Source organism: Pinus tabuliformis, chromosome X (assembly GCF_031772625.1).
Source record: "Pinus tabuliformis cultivar Carrire ecotype Pingquan chromosome X, CPIR1, whole genome shotgun sequence".
Taxonomy (NCBI): Eukaryota; Viridiplantae; Streptophyta; class Pinopsida; order Pinales; family Pinaceae; genus Pinus; species Pinus tabuliformis.
The window spans coordinates 301,746,359-301,758,013 of record NC_142308.1 but is presented as its reverse complement, the minus strand read 5'-3'; the positions used below and the strand labels follow the sequence as shown (position 1 = coordinate 301,758,013).

Sequence of the window (11,655 nt, the reverse complement as noted above, 5' to 3'; positions counted from 1 at the left end):
ATGCTTTGGAGGGGCAGTCCAGGAGACCTTTTTTAGGTTGCTGCCTTTAGAAGGGCCTTTATTGTGAGATCCCTGAGGAAGATGCATTTTCCAGTTTTCTAAAATGGCTTTCTCATTGTCTAGAGCCGGAAAGTCCTCCTCAGTCCATGAGCGTAGCATCAGCGTCTCTTTGAGATTCCCCCAAAGCGTACTCCAGATAATATCTATCGGGGAGCATTGATCTTTGAATATGCGTTTGTTCCTTTCCTTCCATATGCTCCATAGGAGGAACCCGGGGATTATGTTCCATAAATGGTTGAGAATTTCAGTTTTGTAAGGATTCTGTTGCCAATGACATAAAGAGTTGGTGATGTTGTCCTCAAGTCTACATCTTCTTTGACATCTGAAGCTTGCCTTTTCCCATAGTTGATTGGCTAAGGGGCAGGAGTCCAGGAGGTGTTGGAGAGTTTCCTCATGGGAATTGCAATTAATACAAATGGAGGGGCCATGGAAATTTATGCGCCTGAGTTTATCCCATGTGAGGATTCTCTGATGTCCTACCAACCAAAGGAAGTAGGAGACTTTGGGCCAAGATCCGAATCCCCAGATTTTGCTCCAAATTGGGTCCGGGGGAGCAGGGTTATTGCACATAATTTTGTAGGCCTCAGATGTGGTGAAGGCTCCTTTAGGCTGGTACCCCCATCATAGAATGTCTCTGCCTTCGTCATGTCTGATGCTTCTTTTGTGTAGCTCCCTTTCCAGCTCCTCAACGATTTGGTGATTTTCATTTGTGATTAACTGGTTACCCTGTTTCCATTTCCTGAAGCCTTGCTTTGTCTCCTGAGTCCAATATTGCCGAATCTTATCTTGCTACTGCTCCTCCCCAATGAAGTTCAGTGGAGGATTAAGAATGCGGCTGAGCTATGGCATTTGGTTCCAGGCATCTATCCAGAATCGTGCAGTTCTGCCATTTCTTACCTCCCAAAAACTATGTTGCTGTATCAACTGGAAGTGTTGTTTGGCCGCATTCCAAATTAGCGAGCCTTTGTCATTGGGAGTGAACCTGATGAGCTCCTCCTGGGGTCTGTGATTGGCGTATTTGGCCGTCCAAATTGTGGCCCAAGGTTTCTCTGGGTTGGAAAGCCATTGCCACTAGATTTTTGCGCTCATGATGGCGTTGCTATGCGCGGGATCTCTTAGGCCAATGCCCCCTTTTTCTTTGGGCGTGCATATAGTGATCCATTTTACCAGGGCCCATTTGTGGTTTGTTGCCATGTTTCCCCAGAGGAATCCTCGTTGAAGATCCCTAATTCTTTTTAGAACCCATTTTGGCGCCGCTAGGATTGAGAATAAGTAGAGCGGCATTGCCTACAGAACTGAATTTATGAGCACTACATGACTGGCCAAGTTCAGAGCTCTGTGTGTGCAGAGGTTGAGACGAGATTCGAGCTTCTCAATGAGAGTACGCCAGGAGGAATGCTTGATGGCTGAGGCAGAAAGGGGGGCTCCAAGGTATTTAGAGGGGAGAGTTGCAATGGGGAATCCCAGGATTCGAGCAACAGCAGTCTTAACGATAGGAGGGGTGTGAAAGAAAAAGATCTGCGATTTGGAGCTATTGATGCTGGTTCCGGAGGCTTCAGAGAAGTCATTGAGCAGGGCTTTAAAGCAGGAGGCTTCCTGGACAGAAGGGTAGCCAAAGAGCATGGTGTCATCAACAAACTGCTGATGAGATATAGCTGGGGAGTGGTGAATGGAGAGACCTTTGAGCTGTTGAGAGAGGAGGGCTTGTTTAATGTGACGACCCAGGCCTTCAGCCATTAAAACAAAGAGGAAGGGGGAGAGGGGATCACCTTGCCTGATTCCACGGGAGGGTTTGAAGGGGCGAGAAGGGATCCCGTTCACGAGAATGGAGAAGAAAGAGGAGGAGATAAGACTCATGATCCAACGGATCCACATGGGATAGAATCCAAAGGCAATTAGCATTTGTTGAATGTAAGTCCAACTGAGCTTATCAAAAGCCTTAGAAAGATCAAGCTTTAGAATCATACCTGCCTGATTGGACTGCTTGAGGGAGTGTATGATCTCATGCGAGAGGATAATGCCATCCATGATCTGTCTCCCTTCCACATATCCAGATTGTTCCGGAGAGATGAGCAGTGGCAAGAGGGGCTTTAACCTGTTGGCGATAACTTTGGAGATGACTTTGTATATGACGTTGCAAAGAGCAATCGGCCTGAATTTGTCCAGGGTGATTGAATCCGCCTCTTTTGGTATAAGGGCAATGAAAGTTGAATTGAGTGAGGGAAGCAGCCAATGAAGAGCTCTCGATTCCTCTACAACTTGCCAGACCTCCAATTTTATCAGCTCCCAAAAAGTGTGAAAGAAAGTTGTGGTGAAGCCGTTCGAGCCAGGGGCTTTTCCTTCCTTGAGCTGGGACATGGCTGTATCCACCTCCTAAGTAAGTATAGGGCGGAGGAGAAGTTCATTATGTTCCTCCGTAATTAACTTTGGCACATTATGTGTGATTTTATCTATTGCAAGTCGCCTGTCTGCATCGGGCTCTAGATGAACTTGCTTGAAGTGATTAAGGAACTCCTCCTCAATTTCCTCATGTTGTTCTGCTTTTGCCCCTCCTTGTTTTTGAATGAAAGGGATGTTATTGTGCATTCTTCGTTGAACAGTGGTTTGGTGGAAGAATTTAGTGTTTCGTTCACCCTCTTTCAACCATCTGATCCTGGACTTTTGCTTCCAATATATCTCCTCCTGCTTTCTCCTCTCCTCCAGCTAGTTGTGGATGCGCTGCTCCTAGTCCAGGGTCCCCTTTGTGTGACCCCCTGTGCTTATTTTTTGCTGGAGTTCCGCCATTTCCTTATTTAAATCATGTTGCACCTTAAAGATGTTTCCAAAGGTCTTGCTGTTCCAACGCTTTAGATGGTATTTTAAATATTTGAGTTTCTGTTGGAACTGAAACATCTTGGAGCCTTCTGGCAGAGTGAAGGTTGTCCAAGTTGTTTTGAAAAAGTCTTTGAAAGATGGATGGGTGAGCAAGAACTCTTCGAAGCGAAAGGGTCTTCTGGTGGAGTTGCCTGGTCGTTGCCACTGGAGGGCAATTGGCCAGTGATCCGAACTGAGTGGGGAAGAATGGCAGCAGTTATGTCTCCTCCTAAGTGAACCGAGTTATCTGATATGAGGAAACGATCTAGTTTGGAGGCGATTTGATGCTTTCCTGCTCTTCGATTGCTCCAAGTGAAAGTGCCATTGCAAAAATGCAAATCTATTAGAGAGGTGTTCTGGATGAAGTCTTTGAAATGGGTGTTTTCCTGTTCCAATCTAGTTCTTCCCCCAATCTTTTCCTCCAACTTAGTGATCATGTTAAAATCCCCTCCAATAATCCATAGTGGATGCCTCCTATTGTTATTCAGAGCTTCTATGGTGTTGAGAAGAGCTATTTTGTTTCCTGCTTCCTGTGGGAAATAGACATTTGAGAGGTTTCCATGAATATTGGTGCCTAAAATGTGGAAGGCAGCCTGGATGAGGTGATGAGAAGCGTGGAAATCTGAGAGAGTAAGCGCTTGTGTGTTCCATGCAATGGCAAGCCCCCCTGATGCGCCAGATGCATCCACTGCCACCGATTGACAACCTGGCCATGCTTTAGAGAGGATACTGCCTAGTGTAGAGCTGTTACACTTGGTTTCCTGGAGAAAGCATAGTTGCGGATTTTCCATTTTTATCATATTTTTTAACATTCTGAGTTTTCCTGGGCTGTTGAGCCCCCTTAGGTTCCATGAAATGAGCTTCATGATTCACTATTAATAGAGGGTTTATAGTACTTCGTCAATTTAGCATACCTGCCTGAGTTCACCAGGATTTTCCCTATCGCTATTGTTCACTGGAGATTAGTTCTTATTCCCCTCTTTTTGGAGTCTTTTGGGGGAAGGTCTCCGTCCCATTGACTTCCTGGCTGGATGCCTAGCTGTTGCTGCTGATAAGCCCTAGAGATGACCACTTCCAGTTTGTTGAGCTGAAGCTCTGGGATACTGTCGTAGGCCTTCTTTTTGCATGCTAATTCTAGTTCTAAAATGTCTAGTCCGTGTAGATCTATACTTTCTGGTTCTTCATCCATCTGTTGCACCTGGCTATTTCCTTCAGTGGAAATATCTAAGCTTTGGAGGGGATCTGGAGTTCCATCTACGTCCATTTCATTGTCTTTTTCTGCAGGTTCCTTTCGACCTTCCTTGGGGTTCGCTAGTTTAACTTTTGGGGTTTGATGTTCAAAGGGGGAGGCTGAAGGAGGAGGCTGGTAGGAGGAGGAAGGGGTTGCAGAGCTGGGTTTGGAGAACGGGATTTGCTCTTCCGAGGTATGAGCTAGAATTTCAAAGTTGTTCCTTATAGCAGGTCCAGGGGCATTGTCTTGCTGGGGCTTTTTCCCGGCTGAAGGTTTTTTGTGCGCTCGTTTGCGGCTAGGTGCTTTGGTGAAGCCATCATGGGTCAAGGAGTCTGAGGGTTCAGGAGCATTAGCTTTGGCATTTAGGGGATAGTCCCTGAATAGATGCCCGAGAGCGTGGCATTTACGGCAACGAAAAGGGACATGTTCATAATCCAAGGGTTGAATCCATTCATTGTCATGGTGAGAGAGACTTACTGTTTCTAGAAGGGCTTTGTCCAAGCGCATAAAGACGCAGATGCGAGCATAGGATGTGTATCTGCGCATTTTTGTTTCTTCTACTGCTTTTATGTATTCCCCTAATCCATTTCCTATGTCTTTGAGAATATCTTCATCCCAGTACTCATTTGGAAGTGAGTACATTCTAATCCAGACTAGCGCCCAGGTGAGGTCTTCCTTGTCCGGATTAAATCTGGCTATCCATTCTCTTAAATACAGAGCAGCTGAGTTGAAAAAGTAAGGCCCTTCACCCAGGATTCTGTATTTGTCTTCAAGGCAAAAGAAAATCGTAGTAAAGAACCCTTTCGGCCCTAGCTGTAGAGTCACGTCTCCTTTGGGTTTCCACTTCGCTGCAATCCAACCATATAGGGCTTTTTCTGTCGGCGAGAACCCTATAAATTTCCCAATGAGGGCATGATCCCTCATGTATTGGATTCGTTCTTCAATATTCTGTCCCGGCAGCTCTATTCTAGTCTGTTCGGTTGCTATTGGTTTGCAAGTAGTCAAAGAGACCTTCGAAACTTCCTCTGGTTTGTCCTTTCTTCTGGGTGTGACGCCTGTCTTGTCCCCCTGACTGCCTATCTCATTGTGCTCGTATCATTTCGGGATCTCCTTGTTTATCACTTCCTCATCAATAGAACCAAACACAATCATCCGTTCAGGTCCTTGCTGCGAGATGTTTGCTTTGGGGGAGGGCGTTGACCCCCCCCCTGGGGTGAATCCATTTGCCCTACGATAGAACCCTGAACTACTTAGTCGAAACAGAGCTAGAGGTCAGGCCCGTGATGGTAACTTGATCTGTGCAGACTGCGCCATCTGAGTTCTGGTCAGAACCCTAGCAGTTGAGCCCTCCATCGCTGGAGCTTTTTTTTCTTTCTTTTCCTTTTCAAAAAAACCGGTTCACTCTTAGGATCAGCAAAACAAAGAATTAGTTCATTTATAAAACCAATAGATTATAAAATATACCCAGAAATAGGAATACTACAGCCAACTCACAAGTTACCATCCAAAAATTGTAAGAAAAAACTTAAAGCTGGCTAACACCCACGAGATTCTATCCATTAAATCTAAGAGTATACTTAAAGCTAGCCAACAATGAAGGTTGATCGACATGTGTAGTGACCTACCACAACTCCCATACCACTTAGTTTTAAGAATGAATATGTCAAGGATGAAGAGAGATACCTTTTTGTTATTGTGGAGTTCATAATTGTCAGGGTCGTAGTGTATCTTGTAACGAAGCCCTTGCCCAAGTGGCACATATGCAGCTATGATGGCTCCTCACTAAGCACTGGGATACCTATCATTATTACACATGTGCTTTAGTTAACAATGTTTCATCTTATGACTAAGGTTTTGAGGCCTAATTTAATCTGATGCAGGCTATGATTAGCTTACATAAATTTACTTTGAATCTCTTTCCTTTAGTGTGGTTTTCACTCTGAGGGTTGTGTCCCTCCTTCAAATAAATTCTATTTTTTCTTTAACGAAGTGGGGAGATATAGAGACATCAATTACTGCAACTTAAAGTGTAAACATTTTAGATGATAGATAACCCATACCTCGACTCTTATGTGTGGATTCATCATTTCGACATATTTCATTACCATTTTTTTCTAATTAAATATTTAGATCATCAAAGAAGATTGTAATACTTCTTACAAAAAAAGAGAAAAAAATCCACTATCTATTTCATCCCCATGCATTCTAAAGAATCACTAGAAATTATAAAATAAAATCCTTATCAAAATATTGTTTGGAAACTCAGTATAGGCATGCAACTTCGAATCGATTCTACCCTTCTTTTTTCAATATCTAAGGATATGAATGAGGATTCATACCAACTTTGTTTTTAAGTGATCATGGCTATCAAGCATTATAGGGGATTTTTCTCTTCATTACAATATCAAACTTTAACTATTTCAAAATTCATAAATTCCCTCAAGCTTAGTTCAATTTTACCTTTGGTTGTAAGTAATCAATATCATATTCATGTACTATAGCTTCAAATTTCTCTTACAAACTATTTTAAGATTTAATTTCAAACTTTATGGCTTATGGAATATTTTTTCTATAGCACTTTATAACTAAATGCTTCATTGATACCTCTTATTTTTGTCAGACTTAGTTTAGGACCTACACTCATTCATATGTTACATAAGTGGATTGGCCCTTAGGCTGCAATATTTGAACTTAGAGATATGATACTACTTGTCACATACCCCCTGAGCACAATACTACTATTTCCTTCTATGCTCTATTGGATCCACGATGTGGAATTTTAGATTCAATTAATAGACTTACATTCAAGATCATCCCTTAAGAATAAATTACAACTTGGAGAATAAAATAAATCATGGCATTCAATAAATAAGATTTGAGCATCTAGACTTCATTTCTCCTAGGATTCAACACAAGCATTAATGGAATTTTATCTTGGATATACAGTAACTAGCATTGCAATAATCATGATCATAGTCCTACTAGCATAGTTGAACATATTACTTATGCAGTATGAATAGTTATCTAAATGATCCTCAACAGATGAAATTCACCTTATGAAGCATAATGCATAGAATAAACAACCTGAACCCCAGACTATACAGTTTCAAACCTTAAACACATATTTGCTCCTCTTACGTAGTTGTCTCATGCATAATTATTCACCATTATTCCATCATCTCAGGAACAAAGATTATTCATGCATCATACACTAACAAATTTGACAACATCAAGAGTAATGAATCATAAGATGGCACATGCAATTGTACTCATAATTTTAAAGATGAGACAACAAATATAGTAAGGTGCCACATATAGTACATCCCAAGCAATTGAAGTAAACTAGCTTAGCTGGAGAGAGTCACTTGGAAAACTGAGCACTTCCACCCAACCTATAATTTACTTCCTCCAGTTCACACCCGAGTCAAGAGTTCTTGCCATGGATCAATTGCCTATGTTCATCTCTTCAATGGGTATTTAATACCCTCTTTCATGATATTGTTTCCTTTAGCGGCGTTATGCTTTTAGGTGGATGCTTTTATCCATTTGCCTAGGATTTTCCTGGAAAAGCCCACCTTTCTCTCCCACAATGATTTTCCCATAAAAGCTTGCCTTTCTCTTCTTCAAGGCTTTTATGTTTATCTTTCTCGCCTTTCTCTCGCACTAGGATTTTTCCATAAAATCTTGTCTTTCTCTCCTATAGGGATTTTATGTTAAGCTTAACATCATTTTACAGCTACGAAACCTAATGGATATTTATCTCCCAATCCATTAAGCTTATCTAGAATTTTTTCTAGAAGTCATATAGTGAAAGCATTATCCATTCCCATTCACATATAGGATTTTATTTGGCAAGAACCTCATCTCTTGGTGTCTAATTTTTCAAAGCGTTTTACATTGTTTTTATTTTTTTAACAATAAAGTATTTACTTTCATTGTTTCACCTTAGACCTAGTTTTTCTCATCTTAGGTTAGCAGAGTGTTACATACAATGGAGGGGTGTTACAATTAAAACTTTATTTTACATTGCCAAACATAATTTAAACATGCTATGATTTTTTATCCTATTATTCTCACTATTTTAAAAATCACATCATATCATATGAGACAGAAAATTAGAATGCAAACTTTGTATAAACTCTACATTAAGATAGCCAAAAATACCTCACCTTAATCCTGACACTCTCAAAATTAGTAACTATAGTCCATTATCCCCAATTTAAAATATATTTAATATTTTCAATTTTTAATTTCCTACAAATCATGTCAACTTTATCATATTTACATTCATTAATTAAATATAATGTTGTCTAGATTAGAATATAGCAACATAATAATTGTTGCATAAACAATGCAGGAATTTATTTTAATGAATTTGATAATTGAACTTTTTCCAATAAATGAGTTATATTTTTTTGTCTTCGATGTGGTGAGTTAATATTTAATATGGGGTGTCAAAATTTTGATAAATTGCGTTTAAACCCTGATATGCATAGCACCCTGGAAATTAGGAGATTGGGGAGTGTGAGAACATTGTAACCTTCGTTTATGGCTCAGGTATAGGAGGTGTATGTACTTTCATACTGATTGTTCGATTGGTTTTGGATATACAGTGAATTATTCATCGCCAACTAGGTGTTGGGAGCAGTGTTGAAAAGCACAAACAAGAAATCATATGGCATAACTGGATTATGTGTGGTGTACTTTTGAGTAGAAAAAATTTATTTCCGCATCTAAAGGCAAGTTTAAGGTTGTTATTAAACTTCAAATATAGCATTGAATTCCAGACTATACTAACTATCATAATTAATAGCCTCCTTTATGATGGGGCAAAGGTCATACTCCAGTGTTATTAAGACCTTGTCCCATGACAGAATCAATCCCAAAACCCAAATTTATTGGTATTGTAAAGTTGTATTATGCAAGAGTACCTCTATGTTATCATTTTCTCTCCTTGTTGAAATTTTCCTACAACCACAAGATATATGAACAAGATTAGCTCAATAGAAGCACTTAAATACTTTGACATGAATTTATTCAGTTATGCTCTAGTTGCAGAAGTTGAATAGGTCCATTAATTCTTTATTCTCCATCTGACAAACCAAGCATGGTTTGATTGGACTTACCTAAAAGTAGTGTGAATAAATAATTAAGGTAACTATTGCTATTGATTTGATGTTATGTTAATAATACTAACATTTTTTGAAAACATGTGGACACTGTAAATGTCGTGCATGTGATGTTATGGACATTTGGTACTTTGTACACATTGTATAGGTGGTACTGTGTACATAGGGTACACATGGTACTAGTGTGCATGCATGTATTACATGGTGTTGTATGACATTTATGGTTGTATGTGTGTGATGCATAGTATGTGTATGTGCACATGGTTAAGGACAAGGCACTGGCTGTTTGTCTGGTGTGGCAATCGATTCAAAGTGTGTACAGAGTAAACACAAAGGTGGAAGCTAAGGATTGATTAAAGGATAAGTGTCATTGTTTTATTTCAATTTTTATATGCATGTGATTTATGATTTTGGTCTATGATGATTACATATGATTTATTATTGGGTTTATCATGGTTACATGTGATTTATGATTTTGATGGTTATGTTTTGAGCTAACCTAATATGATATTTTTATACATGTTGATTTGATCAAAGATGTTAGTTTGACTTGTTGTGACTATTGCAGGGAAACTGTAGGAAGAAAATGTCCAACAAGAATACAAATGCATTGCAAGAACATGCATTTCTTGCTATAATTGAAATACAATCAAATAGAAAATGAGGAATCATAGTTAAATGGAAGGAAACATTAACCCGTAGTTACTCAAGTAGTACTACTATTATATCAAGTTACGACATTAACTATGGTAAATGAAACTAAGCTTTTTAAGGCACTTGAAGTCTCTCACAAAATTTATTGAAACAAAAGCTATAGGTAGTAGTTGAAGGAGATTTGCTAGTAGAACTCCTTTGTAACCTATATATCGAAAGATCTCATTCATGTGACAAGGCCATGGGAACTTGTAATTTTAGAAACGGCTACCTAAGAATGAGGAAATAAATTGTAAATTGCATAAATGCACTAAGGGGAGTGTTAATTTAAGGGGGGGAGTATGTAACACCCCTTCATTGCTATCGTGCCAGACCAAAGCTAGACTGGCTTGTAACTAAAAGCTACGTATAAGCGGTAAAAATGGGAGTAAATATTTTATTACCAAATAAATAAAGATAATTTAAATGCTTGGAAAATGAGACACCAAGAGATGAGATTCTTGCAAAATAAAATCCCATTGGTGAATGGGAATGGATAATTCTTTCATGATAAGACTTCTAGATCAAATTCTAGATAAGCTTAATGGAATGGGAGATAAATATCCATTAAGTTTCTTAGTGAGAGAAAGATGTTAATTTTAAGAAAAACATAAAAGCCTTCCAGGAGAGAAAGGCGAGCTTTTATGAGAAAATCCTAGGAAAGTGGATAGAAAAATTGACAATAGCAGGACGCCGCTGAACGAAACCATATCATGAAGGGGGGATTAAATGCCCATTGAAGAGATGAACAAGAAGAACTGGATCAATGGGCAAGAACTCTTAGCTTGAGGGTGAACTAGAGGAATTCAGTTCTAGGTTGGGTAGCAGTGCTCGATTTTCCAAGTAATACTCTTGCAACTAAGCTGGTTTGATTTAATTGCATAGGATGTTCTAGATTTTTTTCGTTCCTTACACATTATGTGTTGATTATTTTACTATATGAATATATTTGCATGTGATATGATTTCCTATAAGGTGATTAAATACTTATGCATGTGACAACTACTGAATATAAATTTAGTTGAAGTTAAATTTAGTGAATTGGAGCATAGAAGGTGGTTGTTAGTATTGTGTCAATGAGGCACGTGGCATATTTATATTCAGAATTATGGTACATAACACTCAATCTATTGTTTTAAATGCAACAAATGTCGAGTGAGGTAAGACAAACGATTTTCTTCTAACTCAAAAAGAACTATAAATCATTTTTGCATTTCTTTCTATAAAATAATATGAGATAATAAAAAAGAGAGAATGAATAACTGTTTACTGTTATCCATGATTTTTTTCCAAAGAGAAAAAAAGAAATTATATTTCTAAATCCTCTAACAAATGATAGGCTATTCAAGAGCCATTTATCTAGATTCTTCGGGCAAAAAAGACAAAAAATCTATGATGATACAAAATGATGATATAATAGATAGGTACAATTATGTCCCCATAGAGACTCATGAGGGGAATCACACTAGTGTCAAAAAATGAAATAGGCGCATCCTGCAAATAAACAACATAGATCTATGCATAAAAGAACTACATTTTATTACTACGTCTATTAAGCATTGTATCTATAATACATTTTCACTTATAACATTAAGGTTTGATTCCCTAAGTTGCTTAAGATTTATCTTTATTTCTGTTCTATGTTGTGGGTGCACCACGTCTCCATGAAACTAGTTAACCTTCCATTGT

The 11,655-nt window shown here is 38.9% G+C and overlaps 1 protein-coding gene across 1 annotated transcript; it reads right to left on the bottom strand.

The window, feature by feature from the left end:
• Positions 1-1,347: 1,347 nt before the first annotated feature.
• On the bottom strand, positions 1,348-1,797 carry LOC149139612 (uncharacterized). Its single transcript, XM_089450779.1, has one exon. It carries the CDS (start codon positions 1,795-1,797, stop codon positions 1,348-1,350), a length of 450 nt encoding a protein of 149 aa, XP_089306905.1.
• Positions 1,798-11,655: the final 9,858 nt, after the last annotated feature.